Genomic DNA, 14,853 nt, shown 5'->3' with positions numbered 1-14,853 from the left:
GTATTTGACTTCTGCAGTATACAGGGGTGTTGGAGGAGTGAGAAATAATAGTAGAAAGCTAATATATCTCTAGGGAAACTGGAGGAGACTGGTTCCATTCCTTGCCATGACTGGCTGGGGTTCCAAGGTCTCTGTTGGTAATGGTGCACAGCTTCATTCAGCTCTGGACTGCTCTTGCTCTTCATTACCAGGGTCTGTGGGTTTCAGTGTGAGCCACAGAGCTTTCAGATTTGGCTCTTTGGAATTTACATATGGTTAAAAGATCGTTTTGGTGCACCTGTGCTGGGTAACCTCCTTCTCAGGCTTATCCTTTCAGCTGCCAAACTACTTTAAGAACCAGTCACATTGGCAACACTCTGGCAGCTCTCTGGAAACCAATTTCTTTAAAACAAGCAAACAAATTCACAACGAAACAGAAGAAGCCACCAAAAAGCAAATCCCACAAACAAGATGAACAAACAAACCCCGGGGAAAACAGAACAAACCAGCAAACAGTAAACCCCACAAACAAACCAACCCACAACAAAACAGAACAACGCAGCAAAAAACAAACCCTACAAACAAGCAAAACCAACCCACCAAACCCCCAGCAAAAAGCAAACCCCACAAACAAGGAAAACAAACCCCAAAGCCACCAAGCTAAGACAAACAACAAGCCCAACTAAATACAAACCAACCTCAGTATAGTCAGTGGATGCTGAAACGTGTGTTTCTGAGTTTCAGCTAAATGGTTGCAGCATGTAAGCATTAAAAGGTTGTTTTCAAGTGTTACTTAAGTCAGGAAATTAAACTTGCACTTCCATGCAGCTCTAGATTTAAGAAGCTGGAATCCTGGACTAATTATTCCCTAGAATAGTTTGGCTTTGGAAGAATAAAATCTGGGGGAAAACTTTCTACTTTGACCTGTAAAGAATCATCTTGAAAGGGCACCAGAGTGGTTTTCCTTCCTCCCTCTGATGTACTGCTGTGAAGAGATTCAAGTGGAGAAGCAGCCAAGAGTTCCCTGCTGGTGAGACCTTCATATTCGCTGGGAGTCCACCGCAGCTGCTGTCAGCTTCAGCAGTAGGAAGCATTTTCCTGCTGATTGTGCTGCTCGTTGCCCATTACCTGGTGAGATGCAGCTCAGGCTGGTGAATCCTTGATCTGCAGACACGGTGATGAAAACTGTTGAGTTTGGAAAAGGAAAAACTGGGAAATCTGCTAAGCTAAAAAGGGAAAATTGCTGAGGGAATGACTAAACCTCTATGGTTTTGCATAATGCTGTGCATGCCTTAGGAGGCTCTTACAAAACTTAGGGTAATATTTAGTATTAATTGGTAGCTGTTATTAGAACCACTCATTCTGTAAGCAGCTGATCATAACAGCTATCCATTTATGCTGAGCTAACAGCAGTGCCAGCAGGAGAAGTAAGTTTTCTATTTTCATTTACATTTGGTATTTGTTAACTTTATTTCCCCCCTTCTTTTTTGGACTGGAAAAGAAGATTGTTTCTTTTTTACCAGGTTCTATTAATTAACTTGTTTTTCATGGACAGTGATGAGTTGGAGGGGTTTTTTTAGTACACATTTCAGAAACAGTAGATCTTTCAATGCTGCTTCATATTGTACCTGTATTTTCTGTTTCTCTTCCTTGCCTTAGTATCTGAAGTCCATGTGTCTCGTGATGTCCTTTTGGAGCACTCTGTGCCTTCTGCCTCCCTGGTGTCTTCTGACTCATTCAGTTTATCAAGTGATAACGTGGCAAAAGCTCTCCAAAGAGCCAGCAGTGCTACAAACCCAGCAACTGTTGAAGAACAGGTAAAGCCCCAGCTGACAGGGGACCTTGATGGGTCCAGCGTCTTAGCATGGTGTCTTGGTTCTGCAAATGTAGGTGGAATTGCCTTCTGAGAGCAAAGAACTCCTGGATTTCTGGGATACAGGCTTTGAAGTAAAAGAGTTTTAAAATGGTGATTGAATGCTCTAACACCTCCCACTCGTTGATGTGGACTGCAAGGGGGCGAATGTGTTCAAGAGCTGTTCAAAGCTAAAAGCATTCTGCTAGTGCCCGGAAACAGCGCAGGAGCTGCTTCTCTTAATGCTGTGAAAGTTCCAGGTGTGTGTAGATGTCATACTTGTGAGAGAATTGGTATTTAATCTACCTAATTGAAGTTTGTTACATTTCTTGGTTTATTATGTTTTACTTTTTTTCTCTCCTGCTACTTTTAATTAATCTTCAATTTCTTGTCTCATTGTGGTCTGACACAGTCCAAGCTGTGTGGTCTTTGTCTCGCCTGCAGCACTGCTGAGAACTAATCTTAACTTTTAGGGGCATGTGAGTGTTTTGTTTTTAACTGAACAGGTGAGCAAAGGAGGAAAAGGGATTTCTGCCTGGAGATTACTGTGGACAGGAATGAAGTTATTTGCCCTCCTCAGTGAGGTTTTATTACCACTACTTGCAGTGACACAAATTTGAACAAGTTATTCATAGAATCACAGAATACCTTAGGTTAGAAGATGTCCCTCTTTCTTCCCTGCCCTCACCCTCTCTGCCAGTGTAGTCTTACCTCATTCTTCCTGCTGCCTCTGGCATTCCCTAGATCTCCTGGCAAGGAGATTCAGAACTAATACAGCAGAAAGGTTTTCCTTTGAGTAGCGCTTGTATGCTCATCAATCCAGAAAGACTGGGGCTAGTTCAGACTCTGTAATGAATTCATTACTGATTTGTGTCCATTCCCAGCCTTATGCTTTGGGGGAAGCCTGTGAGAAGTGGGGATGTGGCCAGATGCAAATGGGACCAAAGACAAATCTGGAAGCTGTGTTCTTTGGGTTTTTTTCCTGAGTGTGAGGAGTATTTTGGGTTTTTGTCTGATGCAGTCAGCACACAATTCTGTGCTGCAATCTTTTCATCTTTCTGTCTACACTGTTTTGATAAGTAAATTTCTATTCCTGGTAGGATGATCTTAGTGAAGATAAGGAATGCACTTGTGGATGCTTATCTGTGCAAATCCCAACTGCAGGCCATCTCCCAGTTCTTCTCCTCTTGTTCTGGTCAGCTACTGACAGCTGTGGCTCCATGAACTGCTTTAGTGCAGGGAATAACACAAACTGAAAACTGATGTTAGTAAGTGTTACTGACTGAAGAAAAGGACCCGAGAGGAGATCCTTTAATGTGGTTTTGAATCGAAGATCAAACTTTGTACTTTGGCTAAAACTACAGGTGGGCATAAAACTGTAGTTTTATTCTTATCCCTGCTAGAGGAGGGTGTTAGCAGAACTGTGTTCTTCCATAGCTGTGCCTCTAGAGGATCTTCAAGCACTTTTGTCACATCAAAGGCCTCTCCTTTTTGTGTTAGAGAGCTCACTGTCTTGAGTTCCGAGGTGACAGTCTTTGGTAGTGACAGACTCTGATCTCAGGTAGCTCCTCTAGATTCTCTGCTTCCAGAGGGGGAATTCAGAGCACAAAGTGCCATTTTTCTGCTAGCTCTTCTGCCTGCTGGATCTCAGGTATCCACGTAGAGTTGGGATCTCAGATGTCGTTTCCTTCTTTGAATCCTCTGAGAGATGATTATTGAAGTGTCAAACCTCTCTTCGTAAACACATTGAGCTGTTCATCTCACCATCCTCTCCCACATTTCCAATACTCTTTGCTCTCAAGTTGCTGTTGAAAAAGTGGCAGCTGCAGTTGATTTATCAGCTTTTACCTTTGCAGTTCCTTTGCAATGTAAACAAGACTTTGCCTTATTTTCCTCAAGGAAGTTAAGAATCATAAAACCATAGAATCAACCAGGTTGGAAGGGACCTCCAAGATCATCCAGTCCAACCTAGCACCCAGCCCTGTCCAATCAACTAGACCATGGCACTAAGTGCCTCATCCAGTCTTTTCTTGAACACCTCCAGGGATGGAAAGATAAGCAACTTTTAGTTTTGCCATCAATGCAGTAATAACTTCCTCACTGACTTGAATATTCAATTTCAAAACACTTTTCCTTCTTCCCAAGGAAAGAAACAGAGTAGTTAGAAATGATAGCATAGATGTGAGCTGTGGAGGTCATTTTGCTCAATCATCCTCTCTTCTCTCAAGTCAAAGCAAGGCCAGCTTGCTAAAGTCCTTGTCCAATCAAACTGAAATGTCCATGAAGATAGTGTCCCACTCAACTTCTCTAGACAACCTGTTCCAGTATTTCATTGCCTTCACTGGGAGGGTTGTCCTCATGTTTTTTAGGCATGTAAAATGAATTTTTAGCTGTTGTATTTGAAAGAATATGCTAAGCACAAGAAAAGCTTTGGCTTCTGTTCATTATACCAACCACAAAATAGTTTAAACTTCTTACATATTTCTGTGCTTTTCTGGAAAGATGAGCTTGTTATCAGTGTTCTTTCTGGTTGAGGCTGTGGATTCTAGAGTACACACCAGAAACTGCTTCTGTAGTTCACCAAGATGCCATTAATGAAACCTTGTGGGCATGTCCCAATTACTCTTATTCTGTCAATTTAGCTTCAAGATGAGATACTGGAGCACAAAAAAATTGTGTTCCCTTTCCATGGCTGCTGGTGGCCAGCTGCATCAGGTGAAAACCAGGGGGACTAATTGTAAAGGGTTAACCCCCCTGGGGGAGTAGTCTTGACCCTGACCCCAGGTCCTCCTGATTCCTCCCTGGGAGTGGGTCCGACCCTTTCTCCAGGTGTAGTGCTTAGCCTACTCCCACTTCCTGTCCAGCCTCCTCTAAAAACAGAGGAACTTCTGGTTTCTCTTGCTCTTGCCATGCCTTCCTGCCTGCCAGCATCACCATCCTGTTTCCTGCTTCTCTTTGTTTTGCCACGTGGCTGTAATCCATGAGGCAGACAAAACCATTGCCGTCAAATCTGGTTGCATTTATGTGTTTTGTGTCTTATTTCCCCTATGCCTTTTTTGTAACTCCCCTACCTCAAATACCTTTTATTTATTGTTAAAAATTTCCCTTTTAACTTCCAAATCTAAGTGAGACGATTTAGTTTGGTGTGTTATACCTTTTCTTTGATGACCTGGACGAGGGGATTGAGTCCTGCATCAGTAAGTTTGCAGATGACACCAAGCTAGGAGCAGGTGTTGATCTGTTGGAAGGTAGGAGAGCCCTGCAGAGGGACCTGGACAGGCTGGATGGGTGGGCAGAGGTCAATGGGATGAGATTTAACAAGGCCAAGTGCAGGGTTCTGCACTTTGGCCACAACAATCCCAAGCAGCGCTACAGGCTGGGGACTGAGTGGCTGGAGAGCAGCCAGGAGGAAAGGGACCTGGGGGTACTGATAGATAGTAGCTGAAGATGAGCCAGCAGTGTGCCCAGGTGGCCAAGAGAGTCAATGGCATCCTGGCCTGCATCAGGAACTGTGTGGCCAGTAGGACAAGGGAGGTTATTCTTGCCCTGTACTCAACACTGGTCAGGCCACACCTTGAGTACTGTGTCCAGTTCTGGGCCCCTCAATTCAAGAGAGATGTTGAGGTGCTGGAATGTGTCCAGAGAAGGGCAACGAAGCTGGTGAGGGGCCTGGAGCACAAATCCTATGAGGAGAGGTTGAGGGAGCTGGGGTTGTTTAGCTTGGAGAAGAGGAGGCTCAGGGGTGATCTTATTATTGTCTACAACTACCTGAAGGGAGGTTGTAGCCAGGTGGGGGTTGGTCTCTTCTCCCAGGCAACCAGCAATAGAACAAGGGGACACAGTCTCAAGTTGTGCCAGGGTAGGTATAGGCTGGATGTTAGGAAGAAGTTCTTCACAGAGAGAGTGATTGGCATTGGAATGGGCTGCCCAGGGAGGTGGTGGAGGCACCATCCCTGGGGGTCTTCAAGCAAAGCCTGGCTGAGGCACTTAGTGCCATGGTCTAGTTGACTGGCATGGGCTGGGTGCTAGGTTGGATTGGATGATCTTGGAGGTCTCTTCCAACCTGGTTGATTCTATGATTCTTCTCTACATCTAATTCCCTTCCTTTGGGAAAAAAAGGGGGAGAAGAGGGAAAGGCATCCTACAAATTGTTATTGGTTCTATTACCTGTATTTGAGTCTCTGAGAAATTTGAACTAGAACCAAGACACTAATCCAAAGAGGCTTTATTTCCCTGCAAGCCTGATGCTTTGAGACAGGAGATTCAATTTCATTTCTTTATTTTTTCACACCTTTTGAGTATTTTGACCTCATTGGCAACTGCAGTATGTGTGCCATCCCTCTGCTTAATGTCTTCTCCTAAAGTATTTCTGAAAAGCAGTCAAGGAGATTAGGGTTGGTGTGAATCCATCTAGAGTTACTGGTTGCTGTTCAATTGTTGGAGATTTCATCCCTGGAAGTGCTGAAGTCCAAGCTGGATGAAGCCTTGAGCAGCCTGGTCTAGTGGGAGGTGTCCTTGTCCATGGCAGGGCTTGGAAATGGCTGATCTTTGAGGTCCCTTCCACCTTTAGCCATTCTGTGGTTATCCTTCTGGCCAGCACAGCTGCAGTATCAGGGTGTGCAAGGCCAGTCTCAGAGAAGTCTTGTCAAGCAGGAACAGGATTTACAGTTCTTAGGTTCTGTGCAGGCACCTGAAATGCAATTTGACTTGGAGTGGGCAGGTCTCTTGACTGTTTCCTTTACCATTCTGTTTCCCACACAAATTAGCTTCCAGCAGCTATTGAAGTTGCCTCTTTGAATGCAGCTGAGGACAAGACTTCAGGTACACCCAGCATAGCTCTGGCTGATGATGAGACACAGAGAACAAGTGAACCCAAGAGCTCCCTTCAGCAGGCTGCTGCAAACCTAGAAATCAAGCTGTGCTCTGCTGAAGAAGAAAAGATACTAATCAGGAAGGTATGAAAAGCATTTTTAATTAAAACCTTTTGCATTTATATAGCATCCAAATATGGTGAGAGCTGGCAGAGACTTGCAATGCATTTTGCTGTAGAAATGAGCCAAATCACAAAGGAATTAGGCAAGTTTAGCCAGAATACTTTGGTGTCTGTTTTAGACTGATTTCTCCTGAAACTTCAGAAGGGAAAAAAACAAAGTTTTGTTAGCATGCAGCCATTTGGGTAGAGGGTACAGTGATTTCCCCTATATTTTCTGAGTGTGTGTGTCTCTGAAGTTGCAAGTGTGACCAGAACACATCACACTTTTTTCTCCTCTTTTGCTTTTTGTCCTGGGAGCTCTGGTAACTAAACTCTTCATGTTCCTTCTGACCTGAATGTGAGGAGCAGCAAGCAGGACTGTGGCTGTAGGTATGTGTTTGAGTTAGAAGGTCCCTGAGGCATGGCACAGTGTATTTAATTTTAGCTGTTCTTAGAAGTGTTCCCTGATAACTATCAAGGTGTGCTAGGGAAAGGAGGAAATGGCTTGTTGGAAACAAAACGGAGGATGAGTAACTGGAGGGGAAGAGGAGAGCGTCTGGAATGGATTGGCTTTGCTAGGAATTAAGTGTGCAGAGGAGGGCTGGGAAGAAAGCACAGCTGCAGGCTGAGGAGGAGATAGTTGAGAGCTAGGCTATGGGCTGAAGTGTTGCACCACCACTTTGTCCCCACAGTTGAACCAAACACTTTGATTCTCAAGAGCTGTTTTTATTATTTCATCTCAAAGCAAGGCTGAAGTAGCAGATCTTCTCTTCTGTCCTCCTCATGACCCTCTCTGTTGTGCTGCTGTTTGAATAGCTGCATCGTGCTCTGGCAGCCCCTTTGCTTCTATACTGGCTTCCTGCATGGCTGCAGAAATCGTTGTTCTGGAGCAGCTGAAAGAGTGCCAGCAGCTTGTGTAGAGCAGGAATGAGTTTGGTGAGAGCAGCAGCTGCAGTGAAAAACAATGAAAACCTTGAGCTCTTCGTGCAGCAAGTAGTTGTGACGTTGTCAGAGTATCCTTCTCCCTCCTCTCGATTGATTCATGCTGGGAAGGCTCTAGAAAGGCTATCTGTGAAATCACAGCATATTGAAACTGGGGTGAATTGCAGAGCCGAGGGTAGAGGTCCTGAGGACTCCGTGTCATGGGACTTCTGCCTTTTCAGTCAAGCCCTTTGTTAAAAGCACATTTAAGGTGCTGTTTTTCAAATGCAGACAGACAGAACAAGCTAGTACAGATAGAAAGATAATGAGAACAAAACAGCGCCAGTTGGACTGGACCTACAGTAGTCATCTAGTCCAGCTGCTTCAGCACCTCAGGACTCACCAGAAGTTAAAGCAAGTAATTAAGGGCATTGTCCAAACAAATCGAAGACTGACAGGCTTGGAGCATCAACCACCTGCCTGAGAAGCCTGTTGCACTCTCTGTAAAGGAAGTGTGTCCTAATGCCAAGTCTGAAACTCCCCTGGTGCAGCTGGAAGCTGTTCCTGTGCTTTCTATCACTGGATCCCAGGGAGAAGAGTCCAGGACCTCTCTCTGCACTTCCCCTTCTCAGCAAGCTGAAGAGAGCAATGAGATTGCTGCTCCACTTCCTTTTCCCCAGGCTGAACCAAACCAGGGACCTTGACTACTGCTCACAGGACTTGCCCTTGATTTTAAACACTTTACACTTTGAGATATTGTCTCCATGTAAAGGCTGCAGGCAGTTTTGTGGTACCATCTTGTAGATGATGGCAAATGTCACCATCTTCAAAAATGGCACTTCTCATAGGCAATAACTGCATTTGAATTTGCAGCATTTACAAATGCTTGGAACTGCCCACGTTTTGTTTTGGAAATTTTCTAGGAGTTGAAACAGTTACTGGAAAAACATAGTGTTCTGGAGATGGATTTCCTGAGGGAAAAGAGCCAAAGAGGAATTTCACATCAAGAGCATCACAAGGCGCTTCAGGTAACTCGATTCTTGTAGTATCTTACATCTTTTTTCAGGAGGGTTCTGAGTAGAGTTAAGGATCTACTGGCCTGCTCCAAAGCCTTTGGAGGTTAAAGAATTTCTGTGGTCCTGAATTTGGATGTCAGTGGCAGTCTAGGTGTAGTACCCATCAGCACAAGTCCATTTGGTAACTTAGAACACAGCCTGATCTGTTTGAGAAGTAAACTAACCTCTTTCCATAGTGGATGTGTTCAACAGGATGTCTTCACGTCTTGTAGAGTAGCTGTGGGCAGTTACTGAAGCACTGGCTAGCTGGAGTATGGAATAGTGTGTGCTGTGTAATGAAAATCTGTAGAGTGTAATTACAAGTAGACAATGGAATGAAAATGTGTTCCCCTGTAACAGTCAGCACTGTCCATGAGAGGAGTGTTAAGTCTCACACGCGAGACAGGTCGTTAAGTGCAGTTTTCAGTCTTCTTCCAGTGTTATAGCAGGACAAAGTCTGACAGACTTGCATTTCACAAGTTTCTTGTTGGTGGTTCATCATAACTTCACTGTTTTGCCTCTGCTGATGTTCTTTAAGCAGCTACTGCATTGTTTCTCATTTTGCCGAAGATCTGCTGTATTAATGTCTCCTGGACTCTTGGCTGCTGTGCTTCCTAGAACTTGTGTTAATATAATCACCTAGGCTCTTAATGCATGTAACATCCTACTCAATGAAAGAAATGTTTACTTGACTGTGTTGGACACATCAGTTTTCCTTACAAGCCTTCTTATTGATGTATCCCACTGGCTGAAGGTGATGGCCATAGAATTGTAGAATCAACCAGGTTGGAAGAGACCTCCAAGATCATCCAGTCCAGCCTAGCACCCAGCCCTAGCCAGTCAACTAGACCATGGCACTGAGTGCTTTTCTTGAACACCTCAAGGGATGGTGCCTCCACCACCTCCCTGGGCAGCCCATTCCAATGCCATTCATTCTCTCTGCCAAAAACTTCCTCCTAACATCCAGCCTATACTTCCCCTGGCACATCTTGAGACTGTGTCCCCTTGTTCTGTTGCTGGTTGCCTGGCAGAAGAGACCAACCCCACCTGGCTACAACCTCCCTTCAGGTAGTTGTAGACAGCAATGAGGTCACCCCTGAGCCTCCTCTTCTCCAGGCTAAACAACCCCAGCTCCCTCAGCCTCTCCTCACAGGGCTGTGTTCTAGGCCCCTCACCAGCTTCATTGCCCTTCTCTGGACACATTCCAGCACCTCAACATCTCTCTTGAATTGAGGGGCCCAGAACTGGACACAGTACTCAAGGTGTGGCCTGACCAGTGTTGAGTACAGGGCAAGAATAACCTCCCTTGTCCTACTGGCCACACAGTTCCTGATGCAGGCCAGGATGCCATTGACTCTCTTGGCCACCTGGGCACACTGCTGGCTCATCTTCAGCTACTATCTATCAGTACCCCCAGGTCCCTTTCCTCCTGGCTGCTCTCCAGCCCCTCTGTTCCCAGCCTGTAGCGCTGCTTGGGGTTGTTGTGGCCAAAGTGCAGAACCCTGCATTTGGCCTTGTTAAATCACATCCCATTGGCCTCTGCCCACCCATCCAGCCTGTCCAGGTCCCTCTGCAGGGCTCTCCTACCTTCCAACAGATCCACAGCTGCTCCTAGCTTGGTGTCATCTGCAAACTTACTGATGCTGGACTCAATCCCTTTGTCCAGATCATCAGTAAATATATTGAACTGGACTGGGCCCAGCACTGACCCCTGGGGAACACCACACCTGTACTCCTGACAGCAGTCTGTGCCTTTAGCTTGTAGTGCTCACACAATGCTCCTTAGTAGAAGCACAAAACCAGCAGAGATGTCAGTGGGGTTTGCTGGGTGACTCTGGCTGTATCATATCTCTGAGTCAGGTCCTGCACTTCTGCAGAAAGGCAATGCAAGGCTCGTAACCTGTTGCAGAAAACCTCATGTAGCTTTTGGATGGAGCCAGAGCTGAAGCCAAATCAAAGAGGAGGAGCCATGCTTCCAGGAGCTGACAGTCAGAAGTCCCTTTGTGGAACTCACACATTGGATGCCTTCTGCTAGCACAGCTTCTAATGTCAACTCCTTTTGTCTGTCTCCTTTGGCTCCTACAACGTGAGGGTCAACACCTGTGGCCACACAATGAGTAACTGGCAGGTACAGAGCACAGATGTCTGCCTTGCTAGCACTTCTTTTTCCAGTACAAACATCTGATTGTTAGTGCTGCTGGTTTGAGAAGCTTCAAAGCAGACAATAGCCATGACTGGTAGAGATCTGGAGACTCTCAGGATAAGACTCTGAACTGAGTCTGGCATCCTGAGCTGTAGGTGTATGCTGACATGATTCCTCTTCAGTGGAATTTCTGTGTTAGGATTTGAGTATAACAACATACAAAACAAGTGTTAGTTTTGAGAGAAAATGTCACTCATCTTTGTCAGCCAAGCAGTTGTTTGGGTGGTTGCATCCTTTCCTGTTGTTTTCTGTCCCAGCCATGGCTGTCAGTTATGTTACTGCAGCTTTGTTGTCAGAAAAATGGCTTCGATGAGACCTTCACAGGGGTTTTGAGATAAGAGAAATCCTTGGAAAGCCAAGTTAGGAACATGAGCATCTTACAGATGTTTGAGCTGGGTTAGCATTGCCAAAATGAATTGTGCTCTGGACCAAAAGCAAACAGAGTTTGATAGCTCTGAACAGTGGAAGACTAGAAGGGGAGTGATAATGACTGCTCCTGAGCAGAAGGGCAGAGCTCCAAGCCTCTGTTGTAGTGTCAACGTTTGGCTAATGGGTGACAATGTACTGTTGTCACATTTATGCTTGTGTGAAAGACAAGAGCAAAAAGTTCTGGTTTTCATCTAACTAAACTTATCTTTAAAACATCAATAGTGAGCAGTGCTTGCAGTATTTTCACATTCTTATGTGAGTACAACAACCAGACAGCAAAAGGCAGCAGTGGGTTGGTAGCAGAGTAAACAAATGGCCAGTGACTGCTCTTAGAGCTGTTTGGTATCTAATTCCTGCAGTTCTAACTTTGTTGCATACAGAATGAATTGCAATTGCTGGGGGAAGTGTTGAATCCAATTTTCTTTGTTTGTGTGCAGTGTTGCAAAGAGAAAGTTGCACAAATGTCATGTCAGCCGTGGAATCCCTTGCTTGTTTAGGAAGGAGACAGGTGCAAAGGCAGCTCTGAGTTTTATATTCTCTTTGTCACCACAATCCTATATGGTCTCCTCAGCACATCTGAATCCTAGGCAGCTAAAAATCTTACTGCAGCCCCAATGTGATTTGCTGTAGGAACAAATCAATGCTGCATTTTAAACATGCCACCCCCAGTCTCTACTGTAGTGAAACCACATCCGTAGCAACCCATGCAGGCCTGCTCAGGGGGTGATGCCCTGTGTGCAGAGAGGGAGCATTGAATTGGAGAGAGGAAAACAGTGCCTGGGCTCTGGCTTCCTGAGCAGGAGCTTCGCTCTTTGGATGGATTTATCTGATAGGGCTCCTGACACTTGCTCTAGCTGCAGACAGTTGGTTTTGATGGTTGACTAAGGGCTGGATCTTCCTTTTCCTCTGTTGTTTCTTTGATGTATGATACTTAAAGCAATGCTGCATTGCTGCTGGAAGATTCTAGTTGTGGTTCTAAACATCTTTTCCCACCATCAACACTTTCTGGAAGTACAGAAGGGTTGTGGGCATCAGAATACTGCATGTCAGCCTCACCCTTTGTAACATACTACCTGCTTAAAGCTTTCTGGTTCAGCTATCAAGATCTTCACATGATAAAAGGAATCATAAACCTAGATTTATACTGGATCTTAGGAAGATGTTCTTCAGTTCCAGGGTGGGGAGACCCTAGAACAGGCTGCCCAGGGAGGCTGTGGCTACCTCCCCTCTGATGGTGTTCAAGGCCAGGCTGGATGAGGCCTTCAGCAACCAAGTCTAACTGAGAGGTTCATGGTGGGAAGGTTGGAGTAGATGATCTCTGAGGTCCCTTCCAACATAAGCCATTCTAGGATTCTATGACACTACAGCAGGTTGGGTTTTAAGGGAGCAATGCAGCTAATGTGGTGTGAGCCCTTTTTTGAAATGGCCTCTTTTTTTCCTTTTGGTGCCTGACCATCTGTTCTAATGCACCAAGTCTACAGCTGATTTGAAAGCACTTTTTGGGATCCTTTGTTTCTGTTCCACTTCATTTAGGGAATGTCTTTACAATTTTAATTGAAAAAATGACTTTAAGGTTGTTTGTTTTATTTAGCAGTACTCCTGTTGTTGCAAAACAGCCATGGTTTAAAATGAATGAGCTTAGCTCAGTATTTTCATTTGTTAATGATATTTTATAGCTAGGAAAAGAAGGCAGGAGACTCACTGATTAAATCATATCTTAGAAAGGTCAGAGAGGAGGCTGAAACTGAAGCCAGCATGAACAGATCAGTCCCTTATGATGCAAAGAGACTTGGCTTGGTCATGCTCTGACACCTGGCTGGCACTAAATGGCCTGGTAGCATCAGTACAACCATCACTGGTGTTGGATGCTGTTTCATTTCTTTATTGCTGGAACTGTTACTGGGGGTTGCATTTCTCATGTGAATACCTGAGCAGGTGTCGCAGTGAAATTATAAAGCTTCAAATTGAGGCAAATATTTTAAGTGCATTTAAGGCAGGAAAAGGTAAAATTGATGTTTTGTACTGATTTCCTCCTGGGATGGGTTTGTTTGTGTTCTGATTAGTATTGCCTGTGAATTTTAGGGGAGGGTGTATTTGTTGTACCTATGGATCATAGACTCAACCAGGTTGGAAGAGACCTCCAAGATCAGCCAGTCCAACCTATCCCCCAGCCCTATCCATTCAACTAAACCATGGCACTAAGTGCCTCATCCAGGCTTTGCTTGAACACCTCCAGGGACAGTGACTCCACCACCTCCCTGGGCAGCCCATTCCAATGCCAATCACTCTCTCTGGGAAGAACTTCCTCCTAACATCCAGCCTAGACCTCCCCTGGCACAACTTGAGACTGTCCCCCCTTGTTCTGCTGCTGGTTGCCTGGGAGGAGAGACCAACCCCACCTGGCTACAACCTCCCTTCAGGATCATACACAGTCAGACATAACAGAATGTGCACTTGGCTGGGGCTGTTTCCTTGGTTTTGCAAATGATGCTTCAGAACTTTAAAGTGCTTTGTAAGGTACAGAGGAACTAAAACTTAATGTCAGTACCAGGTTCAGCACAGCAGCCTGCCTTGGAGTAGAAGTGTACAAACAGATTTGGATGTACTTACCACGTGGGACTGAGGAGAATGTAATCTCCAAAACTGCAGCTAGTGCATGTGAAAATCTGCTTGTCTTCAGAAGCTGTTGGAACAGGAATGTTAAATCATGTGGCTTGATGCAATCAAACTGTTGTTCCCATCCCTTTTCTCTGTATTCCTTCTCTTAGTGTTACCTAAGGGTTAAACTTGCCCTTCTGTGTCTTCTGTCTGCTTTCGTAGCATATAGAGTGGCTCAGGTTGGAAGGGACTGTGCAGATCATCTACTCCAACCTCCTTGCCACAGGAGGGGAGGTTCTCATCCAGTATTGGCAGACAGAGAGTACAATTTTGCCTCTAAAGGGGTACTTCCCATCATTTGAGAGAAGAGCAACCTGGGGTCTCTGATCTCCCCAGCCTCTCTTTTGTTGTTGATATAGGAATGCCTGCCCACCTATAGACCTACAAAGTGTGATCCATCAACTGTCCATACGGTGAGGAGTGACTGAAACCTGAGGACACAGGTGAAGCACATCTTCCTTGAGTGACAGACCTGTTCTTGGTGACAATAGAAAAGTGTCAGTCTGTGTGTTTGGGATAAACAGACATGATGCCAGAGAGAAAGCTGCTTGTTCTGGAAGACCCTGGTGTTGTGCTTCTACTGTACATAGGCAGTCCTGGGCATGCCTGAGCATTCACCTCCAAAAGGAATTTCATGAAACAGTCTTGCAGCTGGAGGCCTGGCAAAAGCAGCTCTTGGGAGCACTTGGAGTTGAAGTGAGAGGGTGAAATCACAGAATGGGTTGGAGGGGATCTTGCATGGCCCTGGTCTCTGATGCTAGTTGGCCCTGCGATGAGTAAGGTT

At 45.3% G+C, this 14,853-nt stretch overlaps 1 protein-coding gene across 5 annotated transcripts in view; it reads left to right on the top strand.

Annotated features, from left to right (window-relative positions):
- Nucleotides 1–14,853, top strand: part of CCDC91 (coiled-coil domain containing 91) — a 106,403-nt gene that overhangs the window by 18,161 nt on the left and 73,389 nt on the right. For all 5 annotated transcript variants that reach the window (XR_010302070.1, XM_064142275.1, XM_064142272.1 and 2 more), the window contains exons 4-6: nucleotides 1,639–1,796; nucleotides 6,598–6,786; nucleotides 8,648–8,752. Coding sequence is in view for 4 of the 5 variants with exons in the window: in XM_064142275.1 (XP_063998345.1) it covers nucleotides 1,639–1,796; nucleotides 6,598–6,786; nucleotides 8,648–8,752 (452 nt within the window). In the remaining variant the exon portion in view is untranslated. The remainder of the gene's footprint in view (nucleotides 1–1,638; nucleotides 1,797–6,597; nucleotides 6,787–8,647; nucleotides 8,753–14,853) is intronic.

Source organism: Pogoniulus pusillus, chromosome 4 (genome assembly GCF_015220805.1).
Source record: "Pogoniulus pusillus isolate bPogPus1 chromosome 4, bPogPus1.pri, whole genome shotgun sequence".
NCBI classification, from domain to species: domain Eukaryota; kingdom Metazoa; phylum Chordata; class Aves; order Piciformes; family Lybiidae; genus Pogoniulus; species Pogoniulus pusillus.
This window is presented reverse-complemented; position numbering and strand designations above follow the sequence as displayed.